Genomic DNA, 21,810 nt, shown 5'->3' with positions numbered 1-21,810 from the left:
CTACCTGTTCCAGCACAAAGCCGTGTTCCTTGGTTCACTTGGGAAGCTCACAAGCAGGCATGACGGAAATCTTCCATCAGCAGATCCACAAGGATCTGCTAATCAAAAATATCCTGCAGCCTTCTCGTTACTCTTGACCATTGGCCATGCTGGCTGGGCTGGATGGGAGCTGTGGTCCAATAACATCTGGAGGACATCCTGTAGCAGAAGGCTGGTAGACTGTTTCTGCACATGGAGGTGTGAAATTAGGCAAGCTTAACTTGGAACAAGCTAAGTTCATTCTTAAGTCTTATGAATCATTGCATAGTTGTTTCAGCTCAGCTCTGAAAGTGCTATAGGAATAAAATTTACCACTCAGGAAAATTAGAATAGAATAGAATAGAGGCTGATGCAGCCTTGAGTCATCCTTTATGTCTCAGCGTAATGCACCTAGTGGAGTCATTGGAAAAATAAGGGGCAGGAAAAAAACCATTTACACTGCTGAACTATTTGGAGGGAAGGTGAGGTATAAATATAATGAATAAATGAATAAAATTCTCCATTTTGTTCTGTTACAGGTTCAGCATTGCTGCCTTCACCAGATATAGTCAACAGGCTCCTAAAGTGTCATTCACAGCATTCTCAGGTGAAACATGTCTCTTCATCTGTTTGCATTCTGGATTAATTAAGCCTCTAGTTTCTTAGCCAATTTCACTAGGTCCTTTTTGGCACCTCCTGTGTATCTTTCAAAATGATGAACAGTACAATCCTACACGTGTCTATTCAGAAGTGTACAGGAGTGCAGCCTCCCTCACAGTTGTATTAATATGTTAATTTTGATGCTTCCTGAACAGGGGGGTGGCAGGAATTCCTGGTGAGTGCCATGTGTGTGATAGAGCTCCATGTAAGGGATATTCTCATGGCTGCCTAAACCTCTGGGTAGAAAGGGAGGAGTCTCATATAAACTGTACCTTTCACTGTCTTTGTGTTCAGCGGCAGACACCTCAGCAGCCTCTGCTGCTATATCTGCCCCAGTTGTGGCTGGGATCATTATGGGATTCCTCGTGACAGTCACAGCAATTGCTGGATGGGTCTACTGGAAACATCTGAGAGTGAGGAGGTGAGGACAATTGCAGGGGTTGCTGCTTTGGAAGGAATGATACAATGCAGGATTTTAGTATTTGCAGCTTGCCTGGAAATTAGCTGGCAAACCTTGAGTAAATCTAGGGTGCTTCCAGAAAAGAGCCTTGCATTTTTTGTCATTGTTTTCCTGTTTTTTGTTGCATGTGGAATTCACTAATCCAGGCTTCCTCAACCTCAGCCCTCCAGATGTTTTGAGACTACAATTCGCATCATCCCTGACCACTGGTCCTGCTAGCTAGGGATCATGGGAGTTGTAGGCCAAAAACATCTGGAGGGCTGAGGTTGAGGAAGCCTGCGTGACTAATCCTTCCAATTCACAAAGGGTATTTCATTCCTTTTATGGCTTTTGTTTTTGCTACCATGCCACCATTTCCCATCTACATCAATGAGCCTGATGGGATATAGCTGGATTTGTCTTACCTCTCCCACCCATATTCCCTCCCACTGAAAATTGCTTTCTTTTTGAGCACAAAATGGCCCTAGATAGACTCTCTGAATGTTTCTAAAATACACACGTTCACCCAACAGGTGAGAAACTATGGGCAGGTTTCAGCTAACAATTCCCACTAGAAGAAGCAAGGACTTCCACCATCCTTGGCACCCCCTATTGATGGGGGGCAGGGGAACCCCCAAGGCAGTGCACAAGGCAAGGAAAGGGGTGGGGATCATTCCATCTGGCAGTGACAGAATAATCAACATTGTGTGACATTGAAAATACCCCCTGTACCCCAAGCACACTCATGTTTCCTCAACATATATAAGTTTGGGAAAACATATAGTTCTCCCCTTAGGTGGGAGAGTCAGCAGTAAAGAACATGCTTGTCTCCCTACTAGGAATTAACCACCTACATGTATGTGCCTTGCTTTCAGAATGAAAAAGGGTAACATCCCCCAAGAAATGGCCACATACAGCCCAAGGTGAGTGAAGCTACTCTCATATCTCCCCTGCTCACTTAGTGTCATCTTCTGCCACAGCATAGGCAACAAACCAGGCTTTGGGGCAGGAGGAGTTGTGGGTCTGGCCATTCCAGTCTATCCTGGCAAGGAGGTGTTGTGGCACCAACTCTCCCTCTAAGGGCTCATCACATGGGATTTCAGCTTGCTCTAGGCTGAGTTGGTTTTACTTCTATGTTAGTCCCAGAAAATGAGGCACAACATTTAAATAAGCAACTTCCTTCCCACCTCTTGTCCTGCAAGGGGATTCCTGGAGGGATGGGTGAATCTTCTGCAAAAGTTCTTTTATGTAATATACCGTAATGCATTTGGGTATGCTATTTTCAGTAATATATGAATCTATATGCACAATTTCCCCTGGAATGTGCATTTTGTGTTAGAATTCCTGCATGTTACTTGGCTGGACATGTTACTTGGCTGGAGAACTGCATTGCAGAATTCAGAGAAATATGACTTTCCCCAAAGGATGGCTCTGTTTCAGTTCATATATTATTTCAGAATGTGTATTAGGTAGATAAGCATTTCTCCCCCATGCTTAGATTCATGCCATACCTTGAAACTGAAGTTATAGTGAATTCTCATTTCAAACAATGGGCTGATATCCCCCTTTTACTACTATAACAGTTTGCCACATGCCTGCTGATATAACTTCTATTACAAAAGAATGTTTCGTGTTTGTAATTTGAGACTTATCGGAAAAGAACCTGAATTTTACCTAACTTGTTGTGTATGTACATTGAACCACTCTCTCGGTATCTTCATTCTGCCTAAAGGAGGATCCCCTGCACAGCACTCCTCTCTCTTATATGCATCTTTATTTCTTGCAGAAATACCCACCGGCCAATCCCCATACAGAGCTTCAGGCAATATTATGAGACAAGGGCAGCAAATTCCAATCATGGCTTCTCTCAGGACTTTGAGGTAAGTGCTCCCCTCTTCTTCAAATTTAATCCAGGCTGACTGTGAGGCCACGGTCAGACAACATCATCATTGAATGCAGGCTGCAGAAATTTGCCAGTTTCGTGCTTTTATTAGAGCTAAATTTCACTACCTATGAAATATCCATCGAAACCAAGGTAGGTGAGCGTGAAATGTTTCTCCTCTCCTCCCAAATCATCATAATACTGAGTAGTGTGCAGTCTCCTCTTCTTGTTACTTGGTGTCAGTAATAATAATAATAATAATAAAATTTATTTATATCCTGCCCTCCCCAGCAGAAGCAGGGCTCAGAGCAGCTAACAACAGTAAAATGGTAAAACATTCTAAAATAATTTCATTATAAAATTAATTCAAAACAGATTAATGGCAACCATTGGGCTAAAGTTCTGTGAGGATTGCTAGTTAACCTAGAAGGAGGAATATTTCTCTGCCAGTGTGTGCTGACTGCTATAAATTCAGGCAGAAAAGAGGCTATGTTCATGGCGCCCCCAACCACCACTATTCAGTGGTACCTTGGAAGTCGAATGGAATCCGTTCTGGAAGTCCTTTCGACTTCCAAAACGTTCAAAAACCAAGACATGGCTTCTGATTGGCTGCAGGAAACTCCTGCAGCCAATTGGAAGCCATGGAAGCCGCGTCAGATGTTTGGGTTCCAAAGAACATTCGTAAACTGGAACACTCACTCCAGGTTTGTGGTGTTCGGGATCCAAGGTACGACTGTAGCTTCAAATATCAGTTTAAACAATGGTCAAACTAGAAGAGGCCAAGGTTTTAAAATAAATTAAGATAAAACCAAAATGTTGCTTAAAAACATGGATGATCAGTAAAAAAAATTGTTAGAAAAAACATCTGGTTTGAAAATATGTAAAAAAAAAAGTAAGATATTTGGGAATCTGGCTGACAGCAAAAAATTGCAATTTATTTGAAAAAAATATATATTAAATTGTGGAAAGAGGTTAAGAAAGAGTTGGAGATTTAGGAGAGAATGAAGCTCTCCCTGCTAGGTAGAATTTCAGCCACTAAAAGGAATTTATTGCCCAGGATGCTGTTTTTATTCCAATAAATCCCAATTGTAAACAATTCAGGCTGCTTCAAAGAATGGAAAAACAATATTTCTAAATTTATTTGGTGGTGGGAAAGCCAAATAAATTGGCTTTCTCTGACCTTGATACCAGACTTGAATGTGGTTTGTTTTAATTGCGATAATCTTTTGTAAGCTACTTTGAGAGCCTCTCAGGTCATAAAGCCGGGAGATAAATATTCTAAACAAATAATAAATCCCCTTCTCTATGAGATTGGCACCTGGCTCAAACTGACATAGGGGATCTTGCTGAGAAAAGTTTTCTCCTTCTGTCCCACAGGAGCTGAAGGAAGTAGGGAAAGAGCAGCCAAAAACGGAAGCTGAACTGCCTGCTAACATCTCCAAGAATCGATATCCTCATGTTCTACCATGTAAGTTCTGGACAGAATTGTGTATAGCTAATTTTTCCCCTCTTCGTAGTTGAGTTATCTTGGCAAACTCCCTTCTCTGGTTGGCTTCATGCATTTTACACATCTATTGGATGTTGCAGTTTTAGCCATTTCCTGTCCCATGAATTGTAACAGAGCTGAAAGACGGTTGGCTACACCTTCATGCAACTTTTAGCCCCTGCTCCCCTTCCTCATCCTTTTGCCCTTTCCCCTGCTTTACCCCACCCCCTGAACAAGTCTCCTCTGCGATAAATCCCACTATTGTGTGCTAACATGCGTCTGTGTGTGTGTGAGTGTGACCACGTGTGTGAGCTGTATGCCTGGCGAATGTGTGGTGGAGTGAATGTGTGTGTGATCTGTACATGTGAAGTGTGCACACTGATTGATTGATTGATTGATTATTTAATTTCTGTACCGCTTAATGGTTGGCATCCATCTGTGTCAGGAGGAGTGTGGTCAAGCTGTTGGACGGTTGTAACGCCTGCTGTGGCTGTAGAGACTGATGCGGGAGAGACATGTTTTGTTGCAGCTGGGGCAAATGAAGGCATCTGGTTGTGCTGCTGCAGATACACCATCTCTGTGCTTATCCCAGCCATCATTCCTCCTCTGGTCACTGCTGTGGATACACAACCTGACTGCCTGTCTCCAGACACTGTGGTCTTCTGCAAGGGATTTCCACACCGTGGGGTTAATGTTGCCAACCTTCGCATCACACAAAAAGCAGAGAATTGGCTAAACTCTTCCACAGGGCTGCCAAGTTGCAACCTGGAGAATCTGGTTTTTGTTTTTGTTTTTAAATTGTATTAAAGGTTTTCTTAATACAATAGAAAAAGCAAACAAAATAACATATAATTTTTTCAATATCCACATTTTCTTCACTTCTTTGGACTTCCTCACATCTCTCGTTCCTGCGTTCTAAGTTTTTCGAACTTTACCCAGCAATTTATCAACTTGTTTCAATTCTTATATTATAATTTCCAATATTGTGTCCCTAATTTTAGATAATTTTACCCAAACCTTAAAAGCTTAATTTTAGCATAATATTTATCCAAAATTTGTCTTTTCTTATATTTTCATTTATCTTCATATTCCTTTTAACTATCTTAATGGTGCCATATTATTAATAATCTTACATCTTTCTTAACACTCATACAATTTACAATATTTTTGTAAATAGTCCTTAAATTTCTTCCAGTCCTCCTCCACAGCTTCTTCTCCCAGGTCTCGGATTCTGCCAGTCATTTCTGCTAACTCCATATAGTCTATCAGTTGCATCTGCCATTCTTCCAGCAACCTGGAGAATCTGATTTCACCTTTGTCTTCTGTGTACCTTCTTCCTTTGCGTGCTGTAAAGGAATATTACAGTCCTTTGCAAACAGAAAGATCAGAGGAGAGGAGCACTTACCTCAAAATCCTAAGAGAAGCCACGATTGGAATTTGCTGCCCTTGTCTCATAATATTTCCTGAAACTCTGTATGGGGATTGGCCGGTGGGTAAAGATGCACGTCAGAGAGAGCAGTGAATTTATATTGGTTTATATGTATTAGCAACTTTGTGTTTAATGTTAACATTTTTATATGTAATTGTGCAGATGATTACTCCCGAGTGAAGCTGAGCCTGCTGGATGGAGAACCACATTCTGACTACATCAATGCCAACTTTGTACCAGTGAGTTCTTTGAATACTTCTGTAACCTTACTGACATCTCATAGGAAGGCGCAATGTGTTAGGGCACCTGCAGCAAGATCTTCACATATGACTTCACACAGGAATGACCGCTCCCCGCTTAAAACGGGGGGTGCCCTTTGCGTGGACGCGTGCAGCCCCTGGATCTGGAGCGGCTCCATCAGCATAGGCTTGGCTTTGCCTTCCCTCAGGTGGGATACCTGGAGGTCTCCACCTACCCGTCAGTTGTCCAATCCCACCTAGGGGAAGCGTTGCCAAGGAGATCAGGCCAGGTAGGGGAGGGATTGCCTGCCCACACAATAGAGGGAGGATCTTACCTGGGAATCCTCACTTGGCTCCAGAGCTAAATCTAAACCTAAATCTCAGGAGGCCTGGTTGACCATTAGAATACTCTGCAAAGTTGGGAAGAAGATTTGATTGATTGATTGATTGATTGATTGATTGATTGATTGAATTTGTATCACTATAGCTTCAGTTAGGGCACAGCAGGTATATCATGTGGAGCAAAGAGACTTTTCTAATAATTGTATTCTGTCACTATATTGTTAGAGTCTTTGGTTTCTGTGGAATGATAGAAAACCCAGCTTTTATTTTCTTTTCAGTAAGTAGGAAGGTAATACGAAGATAGACAAGGATAAAAGGAAAACAAAAGATGGGGAGGATGGGTCAACTGAGCAAGGTGTCAGAATATCATAACTTCCACATGAGTGTAAACATGGTCTAAAAGCGGACTCAGGCATGGACACCATGTTTTCCTCAATGCAAATTTACTATAGTCCATCTCTAGGCAAAGGCAGGCATAAGAGCAGAAGAGAAGCCTCAGATGTCTCTCAGCTGCAAGATGGGCCTGGCTTCATGAACTGACAAAAACAGATGAAAGCAAATTACCTATATTATGTCACCATCAGTCTTGCCACCCACCCGCAGCTTCAGGGGGGCTGTCTATTTTAAATTTTTTTAATCACCATATGAACGTTCACACATTTATATGCATCCTCTTTTAATTTCTTAATAAAACCTTACCAATTCAAAACTGCTCTGGTGATTGAAACTGGGTAATATGTCCTAGTGACATTGCAGGGGCCAGCCAATCACCACCATGTGCGGCTAGCTTCTTCTTCAGACTTGCAGAACATGTTTGGGTTTGGACTGAATGGAGCGAGGGCACTCCCTGAGCAGCCCCATTGCTCTAAAACTCTCACTTGTCTTTCCTCTTTCTCCTGCTGAGAAGCCAGTGTGGTGCAGTGGTTAAGAGCGGTAGTCTTGTAATCTGGGGAACCGGGTTCGAGTCTCCGCTCCTCCACATGCAGCTGCTGGGTGACCTTGGGCCAGTCACACTTCTCTGAAGTCTCTCAGCCCCACTCACCTCACAGAGTGTTTGTTGTGGGGGAGGAAGGGAAAGGAGAATGTTAGCCGCTTTGAGACTCCTGAAGGGGAGTGAAAGGCGGGATATCAAATCCAAACTCCTCTTCTTCTTCTTCTTCTTCTTCTTCTGCTATTTACAGCTGCATATTAAAGAGCTTGGATGTTTCCCTTATGCCTCTCTGGTGATTTATCCAGGTAATGGCTAGAAAGCGCATCTTTATGTGTGTGCATGCAGCACTTGTATTTGCACACCCAAGTCTGCCTTGTGTGTACATGGTATGCGTGCGTAATAGCACAGCAGTCATGTTTGCATGCTTGTGTAAGAACACTGTGCTTCATTTGCACGTTAACATCTAAAGTTAGAAAGCAAGCCTTTTTAGCACAAGAGCATCTGTGTCTCCTTTGCAGGCTGCATTGGCTAAAAAGTGTGTGCCTGGCTGGCCACTCCTGGAAACACAATACTGGAGGAGATGATCTGTCTGATCCAGCAAGGCTCTTTTTGTATTTGTAAAAATGTGAGCAGCGGCAGGCAGTGGCAGATAAGGCAAAGGTGGCAGCCTCTCTTTTGCCAAACAAGGATCTGTGCAACTGCTCATTCCTGACAGCCCCTCTTTTACTGAAAAATTCTTCACCACGTATGGAGAAGGGATGCTAGATACAGAGGACCAGAGGGCTAAGGGACAAAGGAAATCAGAGGCTAAACATTTCACATTCCTTTTAGTTTGGTTTGGGTTTTTTTTTTTTTGCTGTCAATACAAAGCATTGCTGGGGGACAGTGCATGGAGATGAGGGTTGTTATTATTATATTTATTTCTACCTTGCCTTTTCCTCAGACAGGGACTCAAGGTGGCTCACAGATAAAATAGGAACAGCTAAAAACATGGGGGAGAAATTATTTTAAAAAGCAATGAAACCCTAATAGAATATATTAGGAGTGTGCAGAGCAAGGAGTGAGCAAGTGCTGGCTGGGTGGCCATTTAGTGAGGGGGCCATGGATGTGGTAGCAAGGCCAGGCAGGGCTCTGGGGCAGGAAAGGATGGGGAGCCGGGGATGGGGCCCGTCCGGATACACCTGGGCACGACGGAGATCCCTGCGGAAGCTGGCACCTGTGTGTCACCTCCTCAAAATTGTGTGCCTGGGGTCACGCCCCCTTGCCCCTCCCATGCTACTCCCCTGCCTATGACCCTCCAAATGTTGATGGGTTCTATCTGCTATCAGCCATCACCCAACATAGCCAATGATCAGAGATTATGGAAGCTGTAGTCCCAACAATATCTGCAGGGTCACAATTTCCCCATCCCAAGTGTAGTGACCTCTGCTGAGAAGGTACCTTCTCCACTTCAGCTCTCTGTGGCACATTGTAGCATGCATCATGATGTGGCTTGAGTGTGTTAATAGCGCAGGCACGGGGTAGTGCATCGAGAAATCTTTCTTAGATTTTCAGGTTGAGCTATCTGATCTTCCGGTTTCTTCAAGCCCAGTGAGGCGGCATTCTATGAACTTGCATTCCTTAAGAGAGCCAGTGTGGTGTAGTGGTTAAGAGAGGTGGACTCGTAATCTGGTGAACTGGGTTCAAGTCTCTGCTCCTCCACATGCAGCTGCTGGGTGACCTTGGGCTAGTCACACTTCTCTGAAGTCTCTCAGCCCCACTTACCTCACAAAGTGTTTGTTGTTGTGGGGGAGGAAGGGAAAGGAGAATATTAGCCACTTTGAGACTCCTTCGGGTAGTGATAAAGCGGGATATCAAATCCAAACTCTTCTTAAGCATGTAGGACTGTGCCTACTGCACTCTGTGGCTTGGAGAATATGAGATCACCTGAGGAAGCCAGTGGGCCTTTCCTTCACTCTAGAAGAGCCCACAGACCACATTAATCTAAGACTTTTTAAGGGTTTCTTGAAAAGACCATCTTTGATCTCCATTGACTCCCTGTGTCCTGAGCTGAATGTTGTGCATAGCATATGGAATGTAGAAGCATTTTGGATTTTGAGCCTTTTGAGGTGTGATGCTATCCTACAGATCCACTGACTGAGGGGTATTAGAAAATGTGGCTCTACTAGCAGAGATGGAGTTACCAGCATGGTATGGTAACTCCCCCCTTCATGGATCACTGCCTTGCCGTGGCGAAGGGGCTTGAAGAACTCAGAGAAGCTATGAACTATGCCGAGCAGGGCACCCAAGATGAACAGGTCATAGTGGAGAGTTTTGACCAAACGTGATCCACCTGGAGGAGGAACCGGCAAGCCACTCCAGTATCCCTGCCAAGAAAACTCCATGGACAAAGACAACAGGCATATAAAAGATATGACGCTGGAAGATGAGCCGTCCAACATGCTACTGGGGAAGAGCGGAGGGCAAGTACAAGTAGATCCAGAGCTGATGAAGCGGCTGGGCCAAAGCCGAAAGGACGCTCAGTTGCGGATATGCCTGGAAGCGAAAGGAAAGTCCAATGCTGTAAAGAAAAATATTGCATAGGAACCTGGAATGTAAGAACCATGAACCTGGGTAAGTTGGATGTGGTCAAAAGTGAGATGGCAAGAATAAATATTGACATCCTGGGCATCAGTGAACTAAAATGGACGGGAATGGGTGAATTCAGTTCGGATGACCATCATATCTACTACTGTGGGCAAGAAACCCGTAAAAGAAATGGAGTGGCCCTCATAGTCAACAAAAGAGTGGTGAAAGCTGTACTGGGATGCAATCTCAAAAATGATAGAATGATCTCGATACGAATCCAAGGCAGACCTTTTAACATTACAGTAATCCAAGTTTATGCACCAACTACTTGTGCTGAAGAAACTGAAATTGACCAATTCTATGAAGACTTACAAGACCTTATAGAAGTGACACCAAAGAAGGATGTTCTTCTCATTATAGGGGATTGGAATGCTAAAGTAGGGAGTCAAGAGATAAAAGGAACAACTGGCAAGTTTGGCCTTGGAGATCAAAACGAAGCAGGGCAAAGGCTAATAGAGTTCTGTCAAGAGAACAAGCTGGTCATCACAAACACGCTTTTCCAGCAACACAAGAGACGACTCTACACATGGACATCACCAGATGGGCAGCATCGAAATCAGATTGATTATATTCTCTGCAGCCAAACATGGAGAAGCTCTATACAGTCAGCAAAAACAAGACCTGGAGCTGACTGTGGCTCAGATCATCAGCTTCTTATAGCAAAATTCAAGCTTAAAATGAAGAAAGTAGGAAAAACCACTGGGCCGGTAAGATACAATCTAAGTCAAATCCCTTATGAATACACAGTGGAAGTGAGGAACAGGTTTAAGGATTTAGATTTGGTGGACAGAATGCCTGAAGAACTATGGATGGAGGCTCGTAACATTATACAGGAGGCAGCAACGAAAACCATCCCAATGAAAAGGAAATGCAAGAAAGCAAAGTGGCTGTCCAATGAGGCCTTACAAATAGCGGGGGAGAGAAGGCAAGCAAAATGCGAGGGAGATGGTGAAAGATACAGGAAATTGAATGCAGATTTCCAAAGAATAGCAAGGAGAGACAAGAAGACCTTCTTAAACGAGCAATGCAAAGAAATAGAGGAAAGCAATAGAATGGGAAGAACCAGAGATCTGTTCAAGAAAATTGGAGATATGAAAGGAACATTTCGTACAAAGATTTCCATAATAAAGGACAAAAGTGGAAAGGACCTAACAGAAGCAGAAGACATCAAGAAGAGGTGGCAAGAATACACAGAGGAATTATACCAGAAAGATATGGATGTCTCGTACACCCCAGGTAGTGTGGTTGCTGACCTTGAGCCAGACATCCTGGAGAGTGAAGTCAAATGGGCCTTAGAAAGCACTGCAAATAACAAGGCCAGTGGAAGTGATGGTATTCCAGCTGAACTATTTAAAATTTTAAAAGATGATGCTGTTAAGGTGCTACACTCAATATGCCAACAAGTTTGGAAAACTCAGCAGTGGCCAGAAGATTGGAGAAGATCAGTCTACATCCCAATCCCAAAGAAGGGCAGTGCCAAAGAATGCTCCAACTACCGCACAATTGCACTCATTTCACACGCCAGTAAGGTTATGCTTAAAATTCTACAAGGAAGGCTCAAGCAGTATGTGGACCGAGAACTCCCAGAAGTGCAAGCTGGATTTAGAAGAGGCAGAGGAACCAGAGACCAAATTGCAAACATGCGCTGGATTATGGAGAAAGCTAGAGAGTTCCAGAAAGACATCTACTTCTGCTTCATTGACTATGCAAAAGCCTTTGACTGTGTCGACCACGGCAAACTATGGCAAGTTCTTAAAGAAATGGGAGTGCCAGATCACCTCATCTGTCTCCTGAGAAATCTCTATGTGGGACAAGAAGCTACAGTTAGAACTGGATATGGAACAACTGATTGGTTCAAAATTGGGAAAGGAGTACGACAAGGCTGTATTTTGTCTCCCTGCTTATTTAACTTATATGCAGAATTCATCATGCGAAAGGCTGGGCTGGATGAATCCCTAGCCGGAATTAAGATTGCCGGAAGAAATATCAACAACCTCAGATATGCAGATGACACAACCTTGATGGCAGAAAGTGAGGAGGAATTAAAGAACCTTTTAATGAGGGTGAAAGAGGAGAGCGCAAAATATGGTCTGAAGCTCAACATCAAAAAAACGAAGATCATGGCCACTGGTCCCATCACCTCCTGGCAAATAGAAGGGGAAGGAATGGAGGTAGTGAGAGATTTTACTTTCTTGGGCTCAATGATCACTGCAGATGGTGACAGCAGCCACGAAATTAAAAGACGCCTGCTTCTTGGGAGAAGGGCAATGACAGGCCTAGACAGCATCTTGAGAAGTAGAGACATCACCTTGCCAACAAAGGTTCGTATAGTTAAAGCTATGGTTTTCCCAGTAGTGATGTATGGAAGTGAGAGCTGGACCATAAAGAAGGCTGATCGCCGAAGAATTGATGCTTTTGAATTATGGTGCTGGAGGAGACTCTTGAGAGTCCCATGGACTGCAAGAAGATCAAACCTCTCCATACTGAAGGAAATCAACCCTGAGTGCTCACTGGAAGGACAGATTGTGAAGCTGAGGCTCCAGTACTTTGGCCACCTCATGAGAAGAGAAGACTCCCTGGAGAAGACCCTGATGCTGGGAAAGATGGAGGGCACAAGGAGAAGGGGACGGCAGAGGACGAGATGGTTGGATAGTGTTTTCGAGGTTACCAGCATGAGTTTGACCAAACTGCGGGAGGCAGTGGAGGACAGAGGTGCCTGGCGTTCTCTGGTCCATGGGGTCACGAAGAGTCGGACACGACTAAACGACTAAACAACAACAAACAACAACATGGTAACTCCCAGTGACACAAGTGGAGTTTTCTACCAGCTTGTCTGTAGTCCTGGTGTATGACAGGGGTGAACATAGGAATGTGCGGCTCACCGTGTTTCTTCTCCATTATTAGAAGGGTTTAATACTTGCTGTTTAAAAATAATGGGGGAAAGGTGCCGTAAGGAATGTGCAACAATATTATTGTAGAATGGAGAATTAAACCTCTATAACTTTGCTACAGCAGAAGGATGACTCAGAATGTACTCAGTTTTAATCCATACAGCTAAACATCAGTACCTCCATCTGTTAATAATTGGTTACATGAGAAGTTTATTTGGTTATGTCCATAAATAAGCATGCAACATATAAATGAACGTCACAACCAGTGTTGCCCAAAACATTCAGAGGCAGCCAAGTTGGTGAAGGCTGCTGTGTAGCATAAATGCATTCCAAACAGTTCTGAAACACTGTTAACTGTTTTGGATGACAACAACAACAAGTTTATTATTTATACCCCACCCACGCTGGCTGGGACTGATGGGAGTTGTAGTCCAAAACATCTGGAAGGGCCAAGTTGGCGAAGGCTGCTGTGAGGAAATAGCAAACATCTGCAAGACCATAACCACAACCATCCAAAACAAGTCAAGCTTAAAACTCATCCTATTGCTTTCAGTAGGACTTGTTCAGCACTGACATTTGCTGGATTGTGCCCTAAGTTCTTTCAAGGTATAAACTAAACTTTGCTCTATTTAAAAAAACAAAAAACAAAAGAACCCACACCACAATACAGAATAATTAAACCGAATCAATACTGTATGCTTTCCTTGATTCAAGAAAAGCATTCTGCGATTGCTAATTCTGCTCATTCATTCTTTTAGGGTTACAACTCCCCGCAGGAGTTCATCGCCACACAGGGGCCCCTGAAAAAAACCCTGGATGATTTCTGGCGGCTCGTCTGGGAGCAGCACATCTGCACCATTGTCATGCTGACTGTGGGCATGGAGAATGGACGAGTAGGTCTGATGGAAGCCCCTACTGTAGGGGCGGGGTCCCCCTTTTCAACCCATATAGGCCTCTTTCCCTTCTTGGCCAACTTCCAGGGGCCACATGGCAGAGGTGGGCGGGGCTAAAAGCAGAAGCAGGTGGAGCAATCAATGTTAATTTACTCTTGCACCCTTCCCTATCCTCCACTCCAACAAACAAGAAGCAGAAATGCATATTCTAGCCAAGTAGAAACACACAAAGCAGGGCCCATGGAAGAAGGGTCTTGCTTGGGGAAAGATCTCGTGGGGGGGGGGCAGATAGAGAAATGTGGATGGCCTCATTCAGCCCCTGGCCTGAGGTTCCACATCCCTGCCCTACTGTTTATGGTCTAGGGAACAAGAGTTTTGCAGCGTGGTACTATCAGTGCCCCTTGCACAGGCAGTGGGGGAGTCTTGATGGCCACTTGGGACCAATACTTCTTTCCATCAGTATTGTCAGAGGCCTGTTGCTTTATATCTAGTGGAAGGGAATTCTGAGGCCAGAAGTAGATATTGTATGAAAATGTGTGTAACAAAAAAAAAAAGTAAAGCAGACTTGAGAGGCTTTGATCTTGAGTGAAGGATCAGTGCCTCACCCTTTACCCACCAGCCATTTCCCCACTCAAAATCATGTCCAGCAGTTTCTGCCCCCTTCCCTCGGAAGCAGAAAAGCACGATAACAATTGAGATCTTGTGCATATAAGCTACATATAAGCATATAAGTGCATATAAGCATATAAGCTACGAGAAAAGCTCAGCATTTCTAATTGCCTGAGTTAACATCTTTTTGCGGGTGGTAGCTGATCAAAAATTTATAAACTTTTCTTAAATAATGAATGTTAAGAAAAAAGCAAATTAAAGGCTAGGCTACATGATTAAAATTAGAAGAACCTATTGGCCAATGGGAATACCCAGAAGTATAGGAATGATTTATTATTGCGGGCCAGCTGAAGAGAAAGTTAACGACTGCGGTATATTACTACTATAGGTTGACACATAATCATAGCCCAGTGTGCAGGAAATGTGGGACTGGTGCTGGTTTTGCTTCATGGTAAAGATCTATGGGAGAGAGAAAATAATGAAAGCATTTTTATTGCTACTGCTGCTATTGTATCCTGCTGTGCCTCCAAAACAAGAGCCCAGGACAGCTAACGATGATCAAACCACTACTACAAGTCGCCAAATATAACTATAAAATATCCATAAAAGCTGACCGATCAGCACAAAACAATCTGCAACTGGTATTAAAACAATCTAATTCAATCATTCATTTAAATAGTGACATAATAACTAGCTAAGATTTGTAACTCAATCCCATTCTTTTTATTTATTTTTACTGTGCTGCTTACTCACACAAAAATGCCGAGGCCAAAAAAGGGAGAACTCCTCCCATCTTGTGTGGTTACTTTTATCAAGCATACTATACACAGGAGTGCAGATAGAGACTCCAAAACACGGTGGAAGTGGTTTTGACATTTCCTGCATTCGAAGCGGCTTGTTTTCAGGGAAGATAGTATGTGTTGTGCACAGCACTGTAGAATCCACCAAGCACGTTGCACAAGGATAGCCAGGGGCAATATATAAGGAAAGAAGGCTCTCATTTCGTTTGAAAATATTAATTGCAGCTCCATCTCCCTTGCTAGGTGCTGTGTGAATACTACTGGCCCTCGGACACTTCTCCCACCTCTTTTGGGCAGATCAGCATCCACCTGCTCGCTCAGAATTTTGCAGATGAGTGGACTACACGGGAGTTCAAGCTCCAGCATGTGAGTAGGAGACCAGAAATACCCCATGGCACCTCCCAATAATATTTCACAATCAAAAATGCAAATATAATATAAACCGCAGCGTTGTGGTGCTCCAGGGAATCCTAATGACTGGAAACAAGGCAAAGCTCTTACCTTTTGCGGACGGTTGAGAAAATCTGGAATAAAGAGTACATGCTTCATAAGCTTGTGGACCAGCTTTCTTGGTTGTAGTACCCAAATTCAGCAGAAGCATATCTCATGCAGTTTAATGGCAGATGCTTCCTCTCTTGCAATTTCAGGTTTAGGACTTTGCCTGAGCTGCTTCTGTGGGCACTAATGTGGGCATCTCTTATCACACAGGAAGGGCTAAACATGGAAAGAAGAGTAACTCACTTGCACTACACAGCATGGCCTAATCATGGTGTTCCTGAGTCCACAGCTTCCATGATTGCCTTTATAGAGTTGGTGCGGGCACACATGCAGGGTGCAAAGGAATCTGGGCCTACGCTGGTACACTGCAGGTAAGTTTCAGGCAACGCACTTGGCTGGTTATTAATGTTGGGATTCCTTTCCACCCTTTGCTGCATGGGATTGTTGTGTGTCACATGTCTGTTTACATTACAGCACAGATTGCTGGTGTGAGCAGAACTTCTGCTCTGTATTGCTTTTGTTTTTAGTCTCTTTCCGAGAAGACGGCAAGGAGAGATGCCATGTTTTCTTTGTCTTGATTTATGTATAATAAATGCGCAGTTTAGTATGTGTCTACAGCCTCAAGCCTCTTCTGTTGCGCAGTTTACACTGCTGAGTAAAGTGCTCAAGTCTGCAAGCTTGAGTCACTGATGTACATCGGAGCAGAGGTCGATGAATCTCTGCAGCGGCAAGACTGAGGGAAAACACTCCAGCTGGGGCCAAGTCAGCTGGCCTTTTGACCCCCCTAGATTCCGACAATTACTACCAAAACCTGCAAACGCAATGAAACATCAAGAAAAGTGCTGCCATAAAATCATTCAGTTGGTAAACATCATTGCCTTGCCATGGTTGGCATGATCAGGTGTCCTCTTTGCCCAAATTCCTTGACTGCTGGGGTCACAAAAGGTAGGGAGCACAGAATGAGAAGGAATGAAGGCCTCCAAGGTGAGCTGTGTGAAAGAGCCTCTTCTTTCCCTGTATTATTGCAGTGCGGGTGTGGGGCGCACTGGGACGTTCGTTGCTCTGGACCGGCTCCTGCAGCAGCTGAAGTACGAGAAGGTGGTGGATGTGTTCAACACCATTTACAGCCTACGGATGAACCGCCACCGGATGATTCAGACACTGGTGAGAAACTCAGAGCTGCCTCTCAGGTCGCTGGTTGCCCTGACATGGGAATCATTCAATGACACAAGATGGCCTTACCCTTTCTGCTGGGTGTTTGTGGCCAATGCGGAGGGATGGAGAAGATGCCAGATACACAATGGACAACAGAAACTAGAAGGAACAGCAGTGAGGGGCCTGGGGGAGGGCCCAAGACATGGAAGGAGCAGCCAACCTCTTGGAGTCCATAAGCAGATTGGCAAGCCAGAAAAGCTGTCATGCACACAGACACACACAAACACTCTGCAACCAAGAGCACATGGCAAACTGTTCTAGTGGCTACAAGAGAATGCTTCTTTCAAGCCTAATTTCAGTGAAGGGGTGGGATCCTTTGGGCATCCTCTGTGGGCATGTGGAGAAGTAAATGAACAAAATGGGCAGCTACTGAAAAATAAGCATAGGATGAGGTACAAGCATTGGCTGTCAACTGGTTTGCAAGCAGCTTCTTTTTTATTTTATTTATAGAGGCTGTAGAAAGATCAGTTCTTTGGCAAGTTCAGAAATAGAGGCCTGAAGCTCCCAGCTGCACATTATAATGATTAGACCTGGTTGCCTTTCTATTTCAAGGTGCACTGCAGTGCTTTCAGGGTCTCTGTGTACATAAAATGTGTGCTCTTCTCTCTTCCAGGGGCAGTACATTTTCCTGCACAACTGCATCCTAGAGAAGATCTCTGAAGACCCACAGATTGGCCTGTCTGGAGTGGAGCTGTAAGTTTATACCTAATTTCCCCTTCCATTCCAGTGGAATGCATAGTTCTCTCCTGTAAGCCACCCCTCCCCCTGCTTAACATAGCTATTGTGCCCTGAAATGAGGCTACTCCTCCTTCCCCACCCATATGTGCAAACAGGCTATTACATTGCTGGATCAGAGCTAGCACAAGTATAATGCAAAGGGGAAAAACTGGTTGGTTGGTTGGTTGGTTGGTTGGTTGGTTGGTTGGTTTCCCCATTCATCATCTGGAAAGGTCTCTAGGGACCAGCAACCAGGGCACCACCCTCATTGCAAATAGGCATGGCAGCAGAGGCTTCTTGTTCAGTAGGAGTTGCAAGAAGTCTCCTGGGACCACAGTGTCTTGTTCTCTTTTCACTGCAGCTGTGCCATCAGCTCATGTTAGAGGGATATGGAATGGGGAAGCTGAATAATTAAACCCATCTCTCATGTTTTCTCAAGCTCCCATCCAGTCCCTCTCAAGAACTTTGTTCAGCACCACGCAAAGAACAGTTCCAAGGCCAACACTGGCTTCCTAAGGGAGTATGAGGTAAGAGGTTGGCACACAGGGACACTGGGTTTTAAGGGTGCTCCCACTCCACATGCCATGTGGGTGGCCACATTGGGCCACATCAGAGATGCACGACTATCACTATGAGGGCAGCTCAGGCTCAAGCTGTGAAAATATACACCCAGCTGCATGTAGAATGTAGCTAACTTTTCGGAATGAATGTTTTGAAGATCTCTGCATTAGCAGCTGTATCAATGATTAAAGTACTCACCATTGACTCAGTCAGTGATCCTGCATGCTCAATCATAGTGAAAAGTCCACCCCAACCCATCTCTCTGTCTCTCTCTCTGTCTCTCTCTCTGTCTCTCTCTCTCTCTCTTTCTTCTACTTTGCTTCTCCCCATCAGCAGATGCTCCTGGAGGCTGCCAAAGAGGAAGTCAATTCAGCAGTACCACTTTCTAGCAGTGGCAACCAACAGATCAACCTTCCCTCAAGCAAGAACTCTTGTGAGTAACGGGTTTTGTGGTTAGTATTGTTGCTGTGCATGAATTACGGGTGGGGCATAAGGCGCTGAGCTGAAATTCTGCTGCGCAGGACTGCGCTGTGCCTGACGCACTGTGTCACCCCACCCTCCACCTTCTCACAAAGGCTGTTTTGCAGATGATCGCTCAAAAGTGAAGTTCTCACAGCTGGATCGAGATCCCTTCTCAGACCTCACGAATGTCTGGCTCATCCCTGTGAGTCCACCATGAATTTCATTTCTCCCCTTTCGGGTCCTCTGTTGTTGCCTTCAGATGTCTTTGCTGCATGCTGCACTCCTATAGAAGGGATCAGTTACTTGTATCACTGTTTTGAGGGGTGTTTTTCTTTTGCAATCAAGAGATATATATACTTTTTAATGAAATGTTATGAAATAAATGTACAGTGGATGCTCAGGTTGTGAACGTGATCCATGCGGAATGCATGTTCGCAACCCGCATCTGCGCGATTCGGTTGCGATTCGGCGTTTCTGCGCATGCGTGACTGCCGAAACCCGGAAGGAACCCGTTCCGGTACTTCCAGGTTTCGGCGGTCCGTAACCTGAAAAAATGCAACATGAAGCGTCTGTAACCCGAGGTATGACAGTATGTGCTTTTCCTTGCTTTGGTGAGAGAGAAAAGGCTAGGCCATAGCAAGTACAACTCAACTGCTGCCAAGCTGTGAGAAGGTAACAAGTGGATTCTGCGATCCTGGCTGTTCCTTGGCTCAGTATTTAAGAAGATAGACAAGAGTGTGGCAAACAAAGCACTCACATCTCTGGATGACTAAAAGCAGGGCATTATTGAAGACACTACAGTGGTACCTCGGGTTACATACGCTTCAGGTTACATACGCTTCAGGTTACAGACTCCGCTAACCCAGAAATAGTGCCAGTTACAGATAGGTTGGTCTGCTATAGTCAAAACAAAAAAAATTCCTTCCAGTCCAGTAGCACCTTAAAGACCAACTAAGTCAGTTCTTGGTATGAGCTTTCGTGTGCATGCACACTTCTTCAGATACACTGAAATAGTGCTTCAGGTTAAGAACTTTGCTTCACGATGAGAACAGAAATAGTGCTCTGACGGCGCAGTGGCAGCAGGAGGCCCCATTAGCTAAAGTGGTGCTTCAGGTTAAGAACAGTTTCAGGTTAAGAATGGACCTCCGGAACGAATTAAGTACTTAACCCGAGGTACCACTGTATTAGAAATCAAAATAATATTGATAAACTGGAGAGTCGGGACAAAATGTACAAGTGTAAAAGGAATGCCACTTCAAGGGAAATAAGCCCGAGTGTGCAAAAACTACTCAATAAACAGTGAGTTCTTAGAATCATAGAGTTGGAAGGAACCATGAGGGTCATGTAGTCCAACCCCCTGCACTGCAGGAATATTTTTGCCCGTGGTGCTCGAATCCATGACCCTGAGATTAAGAGTTTCATGTACTAGCGATTGATCTGTTGCAACCCCTGACATTAATACAAGACCTGCTAAAGTGCCACTGTGCAAAAATGGCAAACACTTTTTGAGGTTCCATTGGCAAAAGTATATTCAGAGACAAAGGAGGGCCAAGTACACGATCACTGGTTACAAATAATTGTTAAGTAATTACAGTAAAAGCAAATAGTGCATTGTGGGAACTTTGTGACTATTCTGCCAGTGGTGGGTATAGGAGATAATACAGTGGAAGAGGATGGAGAGCTGACTTCCGGATGAGGGATACAGCAAGTAAATTTCAAATGTAATACATTGTTTGGGAATCTGTATAGCAGCAAGTACCTGGGCCAGCCTTCTTTAACCTGGTGCTCTCCAGATCTGTTGGACTACAACTTCCATCAGCCCCAGCCAGCATGGCCAAATGTAAGAACACCAGGCTGGAGCTGGCTGAGCTCGACAATCTATTAAGGTAGTTTAGTTCACAAAAATCCCCTGATTTATCAAGACCAAGAAATCTAGTCTAAGACAAGTACTTAAAGAAAGAAAATATGCTTTCATTTCACCCTCTGATCTGTCACTAAAGTTGCCAGCAACTCCTGGTGCCTCATCTCCAACTAACTTCCCATGGGAGAATAAGCCAGTTACAGATACCATAACCTGCAGCTTACTCCTTATCCAAGCTTAGACCAGACTTATCTTCTGCCGCTGGCACTTTGCTAACTCTGCTAAATGAGACTCTGTTTTTCTTTTTCTTTTGGCAGGGCTGTAACTCAGCCAAGGACTATATAGCTATTGAAGGACCTGACAAACTGGCCCTGGAGGAATTCTGGGGGCTGGTCTGGGAACATGGAGTCCACACCATCATCACTCTACTACCTGGAGAGACAAACAGCCCCGTAAGATTCACATTATGCATTATGCAGACCCACAGAATTATAGAGGCAGGTCCTTCTGGGATAGCTGCAATCGCTGGGGCCATAGCACAGAACTATGGGACAAGTTCAGTTTGGGCACCTGGAATTGAGAGCTGTGCCATTTAGAATCCTGGCTGTGTAAGAACTGCTTTTCCATGAGTGGTTCCCATTAACTGGAGGCTATATCTGAATGGTGGCACCATGTGGTCAGGGCAAATGGAACTGCAGCTACAACTCCTATTTTTTATGTGTGTGTGTGTAGACTCCAGACAACTCTTGCTGGCCCTCTGAAGGTGAACCTGTGTGCACAGAGACGTTGACCATACAGCAAGGCCCAGAGAAGGTTATTTCAGGATGGCCATGCACTCAGCTGAGACTGAAATATGTACGTGAGTTGGGAATAGTGGGGGAAAGCCATGGGGCCGTGGGCAAGGGCAAGAAGAACAATGAAGCAATATCATTGGACATGTGTGTTTTGCGGGGGAAACTCCTTGTCACCATAGCTAAGCTTTTGAGCTACACAGAATTCTTCGTTTGTGCATTGGCCTGCCCTCTACACTGCATTCCCAAACAGTTGCTAGATCGATTATCATAATGTCTTTGTTACTTTGTCAGGAGAAAAAGGCCAAGGAGAGGCTGCTGCAACGGTTCCGGTTCCCTTTGGGGGAAGGAGAGGAATTTCCAGACCCTGAGATCCTGGTGGGCTTCCTCACCACTGTCAGGCAACTGGTGCCATATCGGAAAAGAACAAATCCCTTGGTCCTGCATTGCAAGTAAGG

General features: G+C 44.4%; 1 protein-coding gene across 4 annotated transcripts in view; it reads left to right on the top strand.

Moving 5' to 3' along the window:
* LOC310848017 (receptor-type tyrosine-protein phosphatase V-like) overlaps positions 1-21,810 on the top strand; it is a 54,709-nt gene that overhangs the window by 28,862 nt on the left and 4,037 nt on the right. For 2 of the 4 annotated variants that reach the window (XM_083746440.1, XM_083746441.1), the window contains exons 19-35: positions 558-625; positions 973-1,099; positions 1,993-2,040; positions 2,904-2,997; positions 4,377-4,467; positions 6,077-6,153; positions 13,704-13,838; positions 15,491-15,613; positions 15,956-16,116; positions 16,774-16,909; positions 17,574-17,653; positions 18,117-18,204; positions 18,572-18,671; positions 18,826-18,902; positions 20,879-21,013; positions 21,294-21,416; positions 21,647-21,804. In XM_083746440.1, coding sequence (XP_083602566.1) covers positions 558-625; positions 973-1,099; positions 1,993-2,040; positions 2,904-2,997; positions 4,377-4,467; positions 6,077-6,153; positions 13,704-13,838; positions 15,491-15,613; positions 15,956-16,116; positions 16,774-16,909; positions 17,574-17,653; positions 18,117-18,204; positions 18,572-18,671; positions 18,826-18,902; positions 20,879-21,013; positions 21,294-21,416; positions 21,647-21,804 — 1,821 coding nt within the window. The remainder of the gene's footprint in view (positions 1-557; positions 626-972; positions 1,100-1,992; positions 2,041-2,903; positions 2,998-4,376; positions 4,468-6,076; positions 6,154-13,703; positions 13,839-15,490; positions 15,614-15,955; positions 16,117-16,773; positions 16,910-17,573; positions 17,654-18,116; positions 18,205-18,571; positions 18,672-18,825; positions 18,903-20,878; positions 21,014-21,293; positions 21,417-21,646; positions 21,805-21,810) is intronic. The other 2 variants (XM_083746439.1, XM_083746438.1) reach the window with 1 other exon arrangement.

Source organism: Podarcis gaigeae (genome assembly GCF_964106915.1).
Source record: "Podarcis gaigeae genome assembly, chromosome: 6".
Taxonomy (NCBI): domain Eukaryota; kingdom Metazoa; phylum Chordata; class Lepidosauria; order Squamata; family Lacertidae; genus Podarcis; species Podarcis gaigeae.
The sequence above is the reverse complement of the archived record's forward strand: the minus strand, read 5'-3'. Positions and strand labels throughout refer to the sequence as shown.